The sequence below is a fragment of the Aotus nancymaae genome, unplaced genomic scaffold (genome assembly GCF_030222135.1).
Source record: "Aotus nancymaae isolate 86718 unplaced genomic scaffold, 86718_ANA_hifiasm-v0.15.2.pri h1tg000012l, whole genome shotgun sequence".
NCBI lineage: Eukaryota > Metazoa > Chordata > Mammalia > Primates > Aotidae > Aotus > Aotus nancymaae.
In genome coordinates, this window is record NW_026988423.1 from 6,388,772 (window position 1) to 6,404,983 (window position 16,212).

A 16,212-nucleotide genomic window follows, 5' to 3' on the forward strand; every position below is an offset into this window, starting at 1 on the left:
ATTATTTTAGGAATATTACAAATGCAGGCACAATGAATTCAGCACCCCTTGCATGAGCAGTGAGACACAGTAAAAGCTGCTCGCATGTTAACAGAACAAAACGCATGCCTTGCTGCTCTCCTTATCTTTCTTAACTGCAGCCTGGAGAAGCAATAAAAGATACCACTCGTATTTTTATGTCATGAGTGGTGTTGCTTAATCCCCGCCTCTCCTATGCAAAAGCAAAATGTGTAAAACAACTTTGTAAGTAACAGATATTTGAAACAAATTCAAGAAAGATACTAGATGTTACCAGATTATTTTACAAACCTCTCTGCAAATGGCTTTGAAAAACTATGTTGTAGAATTTTACATTAATAGTAAATGGAATGCAGCCAAATCATCTATGAAAAAGAGGAACAACTCGGTCCATAGCTCTGCAGCACTACTTCAACAAGAGACATTTTCATTTCAGCTAAAGAGCACACTTTTTAAAGTCAGGTCTTCTATTTAAGAAAATACTAAGAAATTTTGTCACCCATTTAGCCACATTTAACATGGTTAAAAGCTTAATGACCTACATTTTCATGTCTGTATTTTTATAACTTCTTTAAACAACATATTAAATACTGGTTCTAGGAAAGAGTGTAATTAGCCACCGCCCCTATGGCACTCAGATATAGGTAAGATCATGAAAGCCATGTTTTTACATACCTCATTTTCCTGATCCTAATAGTGCTTGCTGCCCCAGATAGTGAGAGATGGAATAATCCATCTCTATTGAAAATGCCAGCAATACAAATTAGCTTCTGAGTAGAGTGGATTGCATGCTTGAGTCCAGCATATGTAGTAATTTTCTCTACTTCCTGTTCAACTATGATGCACTTTTATCAAATGGAACTGCTTTTATACAAACTAAGCTTCATATTAAGTACCCAGCTTAACTTTACAAACATTTTAAAATCCTTACAAACATTTTAAAGCACAATTCTACCACAGCAGAAGTTTTAAAAATGTAAATGGAATGTAACTATTCCAGGCAGTGTGGTCAGCCACAAGAGTAATGTAGATTCATCCTAGGAAAGTAGAAATAAAAGAAATTCCAGAATTTGCATTTTATTACATGCACAATTATCTATGTGAACAATTAGACTCGGATATTTAGAGATTAACATTATATACAACAAGCAAGTTTGCAAACCACTTTGCGGAGATGAATAAAAGAAGTCGTTTTGTTCTCATTTTACAGCACAGACACTGTTTTTGCCCTGACTACTTAATCTCTGGACACACACCCTAGGCCTTGCCTCTGAGGTTGAGGAAGCAATAAACAATTAGAGTGCTTTCCCTTAGTTCTATGAGAGCAAGGATGATTTTGCCTTCTTCACCACTGAGTTCACCCCTCTTTGCAGAGGGACACGTTGTAAACTCTCAGTACATAACTGTGGAATACATGGATCCTTCCTGTCAAAGAAATAAAGTTCAAAACCTGTTTGTTCCCTATTAACCTGCCTGAAAGTGACTACAATGTACAACCCTACACACAAAAAAGGAACAAAACAGAAAAGCTGAGCCACAGTGTGTTCTGATGTATATGTAGTGTTACGTTCATTTCAAATAAGTACTGAGTTCAACAGGGGACAAAGGAAATTGAAAACCATGTTTTCAATGGCATACTTGTGACTTGTTCATGATCTGGAAGCAGAGATTTTCTTGGCTTTAAAGGCAGAACTAGGGCTGAGAGCAGTGGCTCATGCCTGTGATCCTAGCACTTTGGGAGGCCGAAGTGGGCGGATCACCTGAGGTCAGGAGTTCGAGATCAGCCTGGCCAACATGGTGAAACCCCATCTTTACTAAAAATACAATAATTAGCCGGACATGGTGGTGGGCACCTGTAATCCCAGCTACTTGGGAGGCTGAGGTGAGAGACTCATTTGAACCCGGGAGACAGAGGTTGTAGTGAGCTGAGATTGCATCACTGCACTCCAGCTTGGGTGATAGAGAGCAAGACTCAGTCTCAAAAAACAAAACAAACAAACAAAAAAATAAAGACAGAACTAATATTTTCTCACCCTGCTCTCTCTCCTGATTCTTTACATTATACATAGACTGTGACCACCCATCTTCACAATACACTACCAAATCCCTTGAACTTCCAGATAATCTTCTAGATAGCAATTCATTTTGATTCAATTAGTTTCAATTTTCCCCATGAACTCTTCTCATTTCTTCAAATACTAACTTTCTGTTTGATCCGTCACACTACATCACACCCTGCCTTAGTATTCTATGAATGAAATGATACTAGCCTGAGCTGCTTGTCAGTTTCAGTTGGGAGCCAGCGAAAATATGACTGAAAAATGTAGGATGCGTGTAACAAATTGTGTGTATCATCAATTGACATCTTGTTTGTACAAATTAGAAATCAAACTGTGTGAGAGAATGAAATTGTGGGTAAATAACAGAAGTTATAGAAACTTGCTGTTTTACAAAACACTGTCTGGAATGTCATTGTTCCCTTTTAGCTTCTCCTTGGTGGTTTAATTTATTTCATGTGTCATGTCTTCCTACTTTGAAATGCTCTTTGGAAAAGCTCTGGGCCCAGACATTTGTGGCGAGAATAATTAAGGACAAGTTGAGGGAAACTGAGAACTGAGTCCTTGGGGATCTGAACTTGAGAAAACTTTGGGGAACCTTGCAAAATATTGGGAAGAACAAAGCTCTAAGAACAAAACAGGGTACTCTTGGGAATATTAAAAAGTTTCTGTGTAATACCAGCAAACTATATCCAAATTATCTCATTGAAGGCAGAGGTTTAAATTCTTTGCTTCTATTATCAATGACGGTCATTATCATGTGTATTACACAAGCACATTTTCCAATTCCACAAATATCCTCTGCATAAGATAGATTGTGGGGAGGAAAAAGCACACTTCAATTATTGGACAATTTAAAAGTCTAATGAAGGAACTGTAGGAGTATGTGTGCAGAAGTTAGGGAAATCCAACATGGCACCATGCAGTGCCCACATTTGAGACAATGTAGGCTTAAGTCTGTCTGAAGGGGCATAACGATGGAACAGTTACCAGAACAGGAGAACTATAAGACAAGGGACACTTGACAGTGGCCCTGACCTGGTGACAGCTCACCATCAAGGAGAGAGCCAAAGGAACTGATACTCTGACCTTACTCTCCTGCTCTCCAGTGCCTCTGATGGGCTGAACTCAGCCCAATGCTGGGGGGCAAAGGAGCCCATTGATGCAGTCCACACAGGTCTGCATTGGTGCCGTTGCCACAGGCAGAGAACAGTATGCAAAGCATGAAGGGTAGGCCAAGAGGACTAAGCCAACGACACCCAGCATATGCTCTATATAAGATAATTTCACTTTGCCATAATTAACTCCTTGCTCGGCTGATGGATGCACTAAAATCTCAGAAATCATCACTAAAGAATTTATCCAAGTAACCAAATGCCTCCTGTTCCCTAAAAAAAAACCTATTGAAATAATTTTTAAAGAAATTTAAACTACTAGAAAGAGAAAGAAATTACTGATAAAAACTATGCACACAAAAAATGGTAACTGTATTTTTTGATGTGTAATTGCTGCATCATCAGTTCACACCTTTCTGAGCTTATTTTTCCCTTCTTTAAGCTATCTGTCAGGAAAGACACTCACCCATTCAAGTTCATGCAGTCCAATATCTTAAAAAAGTGAATCTGTAACTAAGATTAATCCACATAAATTCTAAATTAATGTTCATATGAGGCTTAGGATGAACAACTCTGATTTAGAGCGTGAGAAGAATAATCTGATGTCATAAAAACATTCAAAATGTTTGTGAAGAGCACAAGCTGAAGCTGCTGATTCCCAGAGATAATGGGGCTGAAGAAAGAGACTTTGATAATAGGTCTGGAACATACTCTAAATGTCCACAACGGGGGAGAGCTCCAAATGCTCACAGTACAGTTTCAGTCTGTATGAGACTGCTATGTGTAATAGAGTACATGAATAGAGAAACAGAAGGTAGGACCATGCAGCACATAGTTTTCATTTATTGAAACCAGAATCATGAAATGCTTTTCTTTGCTGATGTGGTATGATTTCAGACATCATTATCAACCGTCACACCCACCACCACTGGGATCGTAACAGTTCATTCATTCATTCATTCATCAATTCAAATATTTACTGGACATCTACTTCAACATGTTCTAGGCACTCTGCTAGGCACATGGGGGTACAGCCAGAAAGAAATAGGACATGGCAGAAAAAAAGAGAAGCAAGCAAAAGATTACAGGGTTATGAATGTCACCAAAGAGGAAGTAGTATGGTAGATAAATGATTAGCAAGCAGTTTTCAACCCAGTCTGGGGGGTCACAGAAAGCCTTCTGAGGACATACCACTTAGCCTAAGAATGAAGGAGAGGTAGGCTGAGAGGAGGAAAGAGGAGACTTGGCCTGCAGGCAGAGAAAATCACAGTTGCCTAAGTCAGCAATCCAGAAAAAAACCTGAAGAATGTTTATTATGGCTGGAACGCATAAGAGTTCTCATCCCCAGTAGGATTTCTGGTTCCTGGCTGAGTTTAACTAAAGGGCCAGCACTCAGGATTAGAAACTAAACATCCATTGATATTCACAGTTTAGCATTTAGCACATCTAGCACTTAGCACTTCTACCCTAGGGCAGAAAGGTAAACATTTAGGTAAATCCTTAACAGCTCAGGATTCCAATTTAGGAGATTCAAGCTTCAGGACCCACAGACTGGATTGCCACCCCAGTGGTTTTGTTCTGAGGGGTTTGGGCTTATATAATGCACGATTTCAAGTGAGAATAATTGAGGGAAACTGAGAACTGAGTCCTTGCGGACCTGAACTTGAGAAAACTTTGGGAAACCTCGCAAAATATTTGGAAGAACAAAGCTTTAAAGAAAGATAGCTGAGCTGGGAATCCTTACTCTGTCAGATACTACCTGTGTCATCCCTCTGAGCCTCTGAGCCTCTGATTCCTTAACTGTAAAAACCAAAAGGGAATGGCATCAGTGTTATTGATAAGAAATTATTTTCTGGTCCTATTAAGGATAATTTTCTTATGATGAAGATCTAATACAACAAACAACATATTGTTTCCTAGATATTCCCATAGCTCATATTAAATTTATTCCCACTTATAATGTTGCCAAATAAAAGCAGAATAATTGGCCTAGGTTAAAAAGTTGTTTGAATCAATATTCCTCAGATCTTAGCTGGAGCTCAGAGTTGTGCTATAAAGCACCTGTATCTCTGCTCATGAGATGTTATTGCAGAACTTAATCAATAGAATCAGCCAGATGTTTATCACCAGTTCAGTTGAAAGAAAAGTGTCATTTGCCCCCTTTGGTCTTGTTTCCTTGCTGTTTAAGTAATCTCTCTTCTGTGCAGCAAAAGATACAATCAATAAAGTAAAAAGTCAACCCAGGAATAGAAGAAAATATTTGTAAACTGCCCCTCTGACAAGGGATTAATAACCAGAATATATAAAGTGCTCAAATAATCATATAGGAAAAAAAATCTAATAATCTGATTTAAAAAATAGGCAAAATGTTCGAATAGGCATTTCTCAAAAGAAGACATACAGATGGCAAATAGGAATATGAAAAGATGCTTAACATCTTGATCATCAGAGAAATGCGAATCAATACTACAATGAGATACCATCTCACCCAAGTTAAAAAAGGCTTACATCCTAAAGACAGGTGATAACAAATGCTGGTGAGGATGTGAGGAAAAGGAAACCCTTGTTACTGTTGGCAGAAATGTAAATTAGTACCACCACTATGAAGACCAGTTTGGAGGTTCCTCTAAAAACTAAAAATTGAGATGCCATATGATCCAGCAATCCCACTGCTGGGTATATACCCGAAAGAAAGAAAATCAATACATTGAAGAAATATCTGCACTCTCATGTTTTCTGCAACACTGTTTACAATAGGTAAGATTTGGAAGCAACCCAAGTATCCATCAACAAATGAATGGATAAAGAAAATATGGTACTTATGCACAATGGAGTACTAGTTAGCCATAAAAAAGAATGAGATCCAGTCATTTGCAACAACGTGTATGGAACTGGAGGTCATTATGGTAAATGAAATAAGCCAGACATGGAAAGACAAGCTTTGCATGGTCTTACTCATCTGTGGGAGCTAAAAATTGAAACAGTCGAATTCATGGACATGAAGAGTAGAAGAATGGTTACCAGAGGCTGGGAAAGGTGGTGGAGTGTTGGGAGGAGCTGGAGATGGTTAAGGGTACAAAAAAGAAGAAAGAATGAGTAAGACCTACTCTTTCATAGCACAATAGGTTAACTACAGTCAATAATGACTTAAGAGTACAGATAAAAATAATGTGAAGAATGTAATTGAATTGTTTGTAACTCAAAGAATAAATGCTTGAGGGGATGGATACCCCGTTCTCCATGACGTGCTTATTCTCCGTGATGTGCATGTCTGTATCAAAACATCTCATGTACCCCGTAAATATATACACCTACTACGTACCCAGAAAATTTTTAAAAATAATTTAAAAATATAAAATATGATAAATAAAGCAACCTCTAGAGACCCTTCCAGTTAATACAACATTTAAGTCTATTTCTCTGTTTTAATTAAGTGGAATATTTACCTTCATTTTCAACAGATTTGAGGACAAAGACTAAGCTAAATAACCTAGTCAGGTGAGAGCTTGGTGAAAACCTGCTACAAAATGATGTTCTCTCCAGGATCTGCTTCACCTGTCTTGCTACTTATGTCAGCTAGTGGCACTCCAACTTTCTGCTTACTCAGAAAAAAAATCATGGTGGTGTCCTGGACTTCTTTCTTTCTTTCATACTCCAAAGTGATTTAATCAGGAAATCCTGCTTATTCTTCAAAATTCTGAGCTGTATCTCAAAATGTATCCAGAATCTGAGTACCTCTTACTACCACCCCAGTCCAGGCATCATTAGATCTAGATACAATGACCTACAAGGCCTGACACAATCTGAACTTTACCGAGTGAGGGTGTCAGAGAGTTAAGAGAATCAGTGCAATCTAACCTATACTAATTCTCTTAACTCTCTGACCAGCTCACTCCGTCTCTGTGCTCCAGCCATACTTGTTTTCCTGCTCTTCCTCTATGCACCACGCATGCTCGTGCTTTGGCACGTTCTCTACCTTCTGCCTGGAAGCTCTTATCCTGACACCTCAGCACATACTCTCAATTCATTCAGGTCTTTCTTTACTTAAAAGTCACTGGTATGGTTTGGATTTGTGTCCCTGCCGAAATCTCATGATGAATTGTAATCCCCAGTATTGAAGAAGGGGCCTGTGGGAGGTGATTAGATCATGGGGGTGGATTTTCCCCTTTCCATTCTCATGATAGTAAGTTCTCATGATATCTGGTGGTTTAAAAGTGTATGTCACCTCCCCCTTTGTGGGGATTCACTCAGAGTGGTGGCAAAAATATTAAGGGAAAAATATTAGAGAAAGTTAGAGAATATAGTCTCAAACCCTTTTGGAAGGCCTAAGAGTTTTTTCTATAGTTCTTGACTGAAGGCAGCCTGACCCCTTAGTCAAGTAAATCAGAGTAGAAACAAAAGAATGTGGGGGTTTTATCTAACTTGTTTACTCATTAACCTTTGATCATTCTGGATGGTTCTCTAGGTTGCGGGGGTGGGGGGGGGGGTGTCGATCAGGGATATTACCTACTAATGGTGTTTGCTTTGGGAACCTGTCCTTTAATCTTTAACCTCTAGTGGTGTTGACTTTAGAGTTTTTGTCATTTAATGTGTGCTGAATAAAGGTCAGCCAGTGTTCACAACTGTTTATAGCGCTCTCCAGAGTGCTGTAAGTCACTTGACACACAGTCGAATTAGCAAAGTATCTGTGTGTCGGTGTACTTTACTCATCCATCACTGAGTCAGGAACTGTAGACCCCTGCAGATGATGACCCTGACACTCCTTCGCTCTCTTCCTCCTTCTCTGGCTATGGAAGACATGCCTGCTTCCCCTTTGCCTTCCACCATGGTGCTAAGTTTCCTAAGGCCTCCTTAGCCATGTTCACTGTACAGCCTGCAGAACCATGAGCCAATTAAACTGTTTTTCTTTACCCATTACTGAGTTTCAAGTAGTTCTTTTGAGCAATGTGAGAATGAACTAATATAGAATATTGGTACCGGAGAAGTAGGGCATTGCTATAAAGATACCTAAATATATAAAAGCAACTTTGGAACTGGGTAACAGATATAGAGGCTGGAACAGTTTGGAGGGCTCAGAAGAAGACAGGAATATAAGGAAAGATTCTGAACTTCCTAGAGACTTGTTAAATTGCTGTGACCAAAATGCTGATAGTGATAGGGACAATGTTCAGGCTAAGGTGGTCTCAGATGGAGACAAGAAACTTACTGAAAACTGGAGTAAAGGTCATTTTCACTATGCTTTTGCAAAGAGCTTGGAGTCACTGTGCCCCTGACTTAGGGGACTGTGGAACTTTTACCTTCAGAGTGATGATTTAGGGTATCTAATGGGAGAAATTTATAAGCAGCAAAGCATTCAAGATATAGCCTGGCTGCTTCTAACAGCATATGCTTACATACATGAGCAAATGAATGCTCTGAAACCAGAACTTACATTTAAAAGGGAAGCAGAGCATAAAAGTTTGGAAAATTTGCAGCCTGACCCTGTGGTAGAAAACAAAAATCCATTTTCAGGAGAGGAATTAAAGCTAGCTGCAGAAATTTGCAAAAGTAAAGAGGAGCCAAATGTTTATAGCTAAGACAATGGGGAAAGTGCCTTAAAGGCATTTCAAAGACTTTTGTGACAGCCTCTCCTATCACAGGCCTGGAGGACTAGGAGGGAAGAATGGTTTCATAGGCCAGGCCCAGGGCCCAGCTGCCCTGTCCAACCACAGGACGCTGCTCACCGCGTTCCAGACATTCCAGCTCCAGCTGTGGCTGTAAGAGTCCCAGATATGTCTCAGGCTGCTGCTCCAGAGGGTGCAAACCATAAGCCTTAGTGGCTTCCATGTCACATTAAGCCTGCAGGTGCACAGAGGTAAGAGTTGAGGCTTGGAGACTCCATCTAGATTTCAGAGATTGTATAGAAACTCCTGAATGTCCAGGCAGAAGTCTGCTGCAGAGGCAGAGTCCTCACGGGGAACCTCTACTAGGGCAGTGCTAAGGAAAAATGTGGGGTTAGAGCCTCCAAACTCAGTCCCCAATGAAGCACTGCCTAGTAGAGTGGTGAGAGAGAGTCACTGTCCTCCAAACCCCAGAACAGTAGATCAATTGACAGTTTGCACTGAGCATCTGCAAAAGCCACAGGCACTCAACACCAGCCCGTGAGAGTAGCCGTGGGAGCTGAACCTTGCTGAGCCACAGGGGCAAAGCTGCCTAATGCCTTGGGAGCTTACCCCATGCATCAGTATGGCCTGAATGTAAGACATGGAGTTGAATGAGATTACTTTGGAGCTTTAAGATTTAATGGCTGCCCTACTGTGTTTCAGACTTGCACAGGGCCTGTAGCGCCTCCCTTTGGCTGGTTTCTCCTGTTTAGAACAGATGTATTTATCCAATGCCTGTACCCCTATAGCATCTTGGAAGTAAGTAACTTGTTGTTACTTTACAGGCTCATAGACTGAAGGGACTTACCTTGTGTCAGATGAGACTTTGTACTGTGGATTTTTGAGTTAATGCTGAAATTAGTTAAGACTTAGGGGACTGTTGAGAAGGGATGATTGTATATTGTAATGTGAGAGGGATATGAGATTTGGGAGGGGCCAGGGACAGGATAATATGGTTTGGATTTGTGTCTTCACCCAAATCTCATGTCAAATAGTAATCCCCAGTGTTGAAGAAAGGGCCTGGTAGGAGGTGATCGGATCATGGGGGTGGCTTTTCCCCTTACTGTTCTCATGATAGTGAGTTCTCACAGGATCTGTTGCTTTAAAGTGTGTATCACCTCCCCCTTCATTCTCTTCCTCCTTTTCCTCTGTAAGATGTGCCTGCTTCCCCTTTGGCTTTCACCATGATTGACTGTAAGTTTCCTGAGGCCTCCCAAGCCATGCCTTCTGTACAGCCTGCAGAACTGTGAGTCAATTAAACCTCTTTTCTTTATAAATTACCCAGTCTTAGGTAGTTCTTTACAGCAGTGTAGGAACAGACTAATACAGTCACCTTCTCACTAAGGCCTTCCCTGGTCACTATTTAAAAGTAAAATCTCAACCTCTAACATTCCAGGTCTACATTTCCTTCTTTATTTTTTTCATCTTATTACTAACATCTGTACATTTTACTTATTTATCTTGTTTATTTTTGTCTCTTTCATAAGAATATAGGTTCTATGAAAGCATTTATTTTCCCCCTAAGTATTCCCAGTGCATAAAACAGAGCCTGCACCTAGTAGATTCTAAGCAAATATCTGTTGAATGGATGAAAACATGCATAGATATAACCTATGCATCTATGTCTGCAAGGAAATGTTAGGCATAGCTTCAGTGCCAGCATTCTAATACAATTCCTTGAGAAAATCCATAAAATGTGTAAAGTTATATCAAATTAATTAGAAACAAAAAAGATAGAAAACACAAATTGCCAACACCAGAATGAGAGAGATGACATCATTACAGAGTCTAGAGATGTCAGAAGGATAATAGAATATTGCTGAGTAATTTGTGCCTACACATTTGACAGCTTGAACTGATGAAAGACTTTTAGATATGACACCAAAAGCATGATCTCGTGAATTTAAAAATCTGGCAAATTGGGCATAACAAAACAAAGAACGCTTTCTCTCCATGCTCTGATCTACCAAGGCACGTTTTCAGTATTCTTCAGACTTAAGGTAAACTTAGTCTTTCCGGAAGTGGTTTCAGATCAACCTGCAGCAGTTCACTAGCTTTCCTCTTAATTCCCTGTAGTTTTTCTTGGTCTGTCTTTGCTTATCCCAAAACAGGTCAGAGTGATAGCAGGGAGCAGGAGGATGACAGACATGCATTAGGATTTAGCAAGGTTTTTTCTTTCACTGGTCAGAGTTATTTTGAAATGGGTGATTCTCTGTCTTCAAGTTATGCCATGGGCATGACATCTGTGAAGTTTTATTTCTCTTTTGTTATTCTGTATCATTTCTAAAACATATTAGAAAATGGAACTGAACAGTTGCCACTGTCTTCAAACTATCTGTAATTTTATCTTTCTTGTAAAACCTTTTAAATCAATAGTAGCAGAAATAAAATATAGATTACACAAATTTAGATTAGACTAAATCTTTGCTGAAACCAATTTCAATCTTCACGGGAGACTAAAAAAGCAAAATTTCCATATTTTCTTAGTTTAGACAGGAGTTCATTTCATAGATACTTATTGATAGCTGAAATTGAATAGAACAAATTGAAATAGACTAAACCATTTCAGCGGTTTAGTCTATTTGAGATAAAAATGTATCCAATTTGAGACACATTTTTAAGTATCTCAAATGTATCCAATTTAAGGCATGTACATACAAGTAGGAAACAAAGTTGTTTTAAAATTTTTCTATTATTGCATAAAATGATTCAGAATGGAGACAGTGATTCATGTGAAATTTTCTGCTCTTTTCCCTGTCTATATTTTAGTAAAATATATTTTCCCTTGTTATTCCTCTCATCCTGATCCTTCTGTGGTTTTAAAATTATAATGGCTGTTAATTTAGGAGGCACTCCTCAGAGGGGAACAGCCATTGTCCTTGTCAAAGTCAACATAAGATTACCCATAGATACTCAGCTGCCTATATCCCATTGTTTAGTCCACATTCCTCCAATGTAAAAATAGCTGCTCATTCATTTTACTTTTTGTAATCACAACAGCCTTCCTTTTTCGAATTTGGGATTATAGGTTGATCACGATCCCTTAAGCGAATTTACCAACAAATGGAAAGGCAGGGGCTTCTGCCTCAGTCAGGCCATTTTTATCCCTTAAATTTAAATGTATTTAAATCACAAAGTAATTCTACCATTAAATATAATTCCACCATGCTGCAAGAACTTTGATTTCAACACTTTGTTTTTTTCCATGTCAATATTCCCCCTTTATCAAAACAGTGAGTAGCAGGTAGTAGGTGGTACGATATGTAAGTATACAATGTGATACATAGACTTCATTTAAGAAAAGTAGACAGCAAAATTTGATGCAGTGTTATCCATGGAAGGAATCAGTGCAAGTGATTTTATATTTCACTTGTTTTTGGTCATTATTTTATGCATTTCCTATAGTGTGCCTGCGATACTTTATAAATAATACATTTTTCCTCGATACAAAATGAAATGCTGCTTAAATTTACTTTCCAACTATTTCTTCATTTCTAGGCCTTAGAAATACATTAGCAACAATCAATCGAGTCTCACTGCTTCACGAAATAGCTTCTGCATTAAGTAGAAATCTTAAAGGAATTGTTGAAGAGATGAAAATGTTTATAAGTCTAGTGCCAATTTTATTAGCCACTGATTTTTGCATAACCATGGAAGGAAAAATTAAATGAAATGAAAAGTATCAAAGTACTATTGTTTTGGAACAAGCACACAATGGTCATTAGCATATCTCTTGCCTTCGAAAGGCAAGGTGGTAGACCATTTTGTCTTTGGAGTCAAGTGGACTTTTGCTCAAACTCTAGCTTATGAGTTAGTAAGGGTGTGATCTTGAGTGAGTAACTTAATATCACTTAGCTTCAGTTTCACCACATGAGAAAGAGCAACATGAATACCAACCATGCAGGTTAATTTTAATAAGTAGGGGAAATTTTTCAAGTAACCCACAGCAAAGATGCTTAGTCTTAGAATTTTCAGGACATGGTGATGAATTGAATGGAAAGAAGGAAGTAAAGGGAAGAGTCCAGGACAACTTTCATAGTTCTGGCTTGGATGAACAGATCCAAACTGAGACCTACAGGATGAGTATGACTTAGCCAGGTAAAGGTTCAGTAAGAAGAAAGAGGCTATTCTAGAACTTGGGGATAAATGAACAAAAGGCAGAAGGTCAGAGAGAACATGACATGTTTTTGGAACTCAAAGTAGTTTAATATGCTTTAGGAGTCAAGTGCAACAGAGTAGATAGAGATGAAGATGGAGGGAACGGGCAGCCAATCACGAAGAAACTTTTGAGTTATTATGCAATGTTTGTACTTTATCCTGAGCATAATGTGGAGACACTGAAATCTTCTAAATCATTTGAAGGTGAGAGGAGCAGGGACAGGAAGCAGGATGACCAGGTAAGAGACTATGGCTATAAGCCACAATGGTGGCCTAAAGTTGCTATCAGCAGCAGGAACTAAGAGAACACATGAGAACAACCTTCCCTGATTCCATAGGATGGGTGGGACAGCTCTTTTTCTTTTGTGATGCATATTCCTTTGTTCTCATGGCCCTCATTGCAGAGCGCTTATCACAGTACATCTTAATGACATAGTAGAACAGATTCCAAGAGTAGTGTCTTGTTTCTAGTCCCTCACGCAATTTCTGGCACCTGAAGAGTTCCATATATGTACGTTAATGTAAGAGTGTAATTATGAATCTCTCTCTCTTTGTGCCTCTCTTTTTAGCAGTGACCACTCATAGGCATGATGCAGACCCTTGAATTAATGGAATTGTTTTCTCCAATAGAGAGAAGACCACTGTTATTATAAAAACTCTCAGTGGTAATTTCTATGCAAAATGGTATTATATGCTGAACATTAAGTTAAATATGGCACATTTTCTGACCTCAGAAACATATAAGATACATACTTTGAACTTAAAACTAAATTTTGGCATAGTTTAGTTTCTCTTTCTTCTTTTAAACTCAAGATGATTAAGTATATTTGTTTTTTTGCTGAGTGAATCTTTTCAGATGTGCTATTCCTAAACTGTTTCTTTATTTGTGTATATAAATCCTTTCCAGAATTTTCTGAATATTAGAAGATGATTTAATTAAATAGTCTCAGTTCCTGAACAATAGAAAATGTATTTTTAAAGTATATCTGATTCAGTCATGTTTCTAGTGAGCAATACTCTTCACTGTATACATAAATGTTAAATGAATGAACAAGGCTACAATTTCAAAAAATATTTTATAGGTACGAGGCTGTGTAGTATTTTTGAAGCACACTACTAACATTGGACAAGAAAAAATGCTGGAAATATGAATAATCTTAATCATTTGCAAGAATTTTATTCAGGAATAAAATTTCTTTTTTTTCATTTACTGCAATATATTATTTGCCTCTGAAATGTATACTTCCTCTTAAATTCCAAATAGGGTTTCTTGGTTTTGCAAGGTTCTGATGAATTACTGCCTCCAAGTCTTGGTGAAATGTTTTCACTTGCAAAAACAAAGTAGATCCTGAGGTGGTATATGTAATATGGGAAAAGTTTTCAATCAGCAATATTGTACCTTGGACAAACCTCATTGCCCACACATTGAAAACGTCATTGTCACTGTCACTGCACAAAGTTAATGTATGCAATACGATCTTATTTATTGGTATGATCTATTATGAAATACTTAAAATTATCTTTAAACAGATATTACTTTAGAGGGTTGTTGGCATCTGTATCACGAGGTAACACGTTATAAAGAGTTACGCATATTACATACTCAGTAAATATGTTTATTACCATTGTATTATTTTTACTCTTATGTGCAATCTGCTTTCTCTTATAGAAATCTCTGCAGATGTAGGACCATCACCTTTGCTATGTGGTACTTTCTTAGCCTATGCATATCTGAAAAACATAAACATGCTTAGCAGTGTAAGATAACAAGTAATTATATCAATAAAGATTCATTGGGTCAAACTGAATTTCTACAAACTGAAAGGTTCTTAAATGTTTTCTGAAAGGCTAAGTTGACCTAAGAATGCATATGAAGAAACAATTTGTAAAAAATACTACAGGTCAACTGGCATCTGGAATCATGAAAATATTAATGATTCTTCCCAAGCCATGTATTCTGGAAAATTCCAACTAATGACTGCACAGCCACATTAGCAAGCAGGAGACATAAACAATGGATAGGCACCATTTTTCTCCCTTGAACAACTCATGAACTGAGTATTAATTGAAAGTAAGAAATAATAAGTACATTTCTTAGGAATTCCCACATACTTTAAATACCAGACTTCTGGATCCACAAGGCTTCATTTTGTAACACAGGGGTTCACAGATCAAACAGTTAAAAAAAAGCTTCAAAGTTCACTAAAAGTCTAGAAAGATCAGAAAGAATGAAGGGAGTTCGCTGCCCAATACCTGCTCCTGCGGGTGGGAGAAGCATAATGCGTATAGTTGATTAGCTAGGAGGGAAGGAGAGACATAGAAGAAAGGAGAGTCTAGGCTAGATATCAGTGCGGCGTCTTGGCACTGAAAGCTCCTGCCTTTGGAGCACTCCCATAAGGGAACCAGTAGAATCTGCTGCTTCATAAAAGGAATTAAATTGCATAAGTAAAAGCACGAACGTGCACTGAGTGATCTCTTGCCATTTAACTAGGACCTCAGACATACATAGTGTTTCAAAATTGTTTGTTTTAATGCAGAATCATCTGATGCAAAGTAAACTAAACCAATGCTAAAGACTGGCTAGAATACATTGTTCTACAGAATTTGATAATCTTGGAATTAGGAGGCACCTTAAAAAACATGCACTTATTTATGAAGTACAGATACTACTTCCTATGTAAATGCCAGGTACAATTTTCAACGTTATTTTATAAATAATAAGTCAATCACGGTTGCCAAGATAATGGAACAGGAGGCCCCCTGCTCACATACCCACACAGCAAGAAGGATTTGGCAGCCATCCACTGATAAAAGTGCCTCTGTGGAAGCTTTGGGATCCAGGGAGGAGACTTTAAAACTCTGGTAGAGCCCCAGATTAAGGAGGCTTGCTTTAATAGGGGCAGGCCCACACTTGGGTGTCAATTTTGCTGACTATGGTATAAGCTATTGATCAGAAATGACCCCATCCCTTGTAGACCCAGCTACAATCCTGTTTGGCCTTGGTCTTGACACCAGAACCATCTATCAAGGAGGAGTCATGCTCAGCTATGCTTGGGTGACAGGTCCACCAACCACAGGCCTGGCAGTGGGCCCTGAAGTGGCCCTGTAACTCAGCTCCAGCCCCTCATCGACCAGTCTGAGAACAATCATGTCTGCCCAGAGACCTGCTGGGAGACATACCCATCCGTGCCCTAGGAAGCAGGCTTGCCACCCTCAGTCCCA

The 16,212-nt window shown here is 38.6% G+C and overlaps 1 protein-coding gene across 4 annotated transcripts in view; it reads right to left on the reverse strand.

Moving 5' to 3' along the window:
* TRPC6 (transient receptor potential cation channel subfamily C member 6) overlaps positions 1–16,212 on the reverse strand; it is a 161,415-nt gene that overhangs the window by 57,334 nt on the left and 87,869 nt on the right. Inside the window, exon 1 of one of the 4 annotated variants that reach the window (XM_021671678.2) lies at positions 694–782. The exons of the other annotated variants lie outside the window; for them this stretch is intronic. Coding sequence (XP_021527353.1) covers positions 694–698 — 5 coding nt within the window. The 5' untranslated portion in view covers positions 699–782. Of the gene's footprint in view, positions 1–693; positions 783–16,212 lie in introns of those variants that run through there. 4 annotated transcript variants of the gene reach the window in all.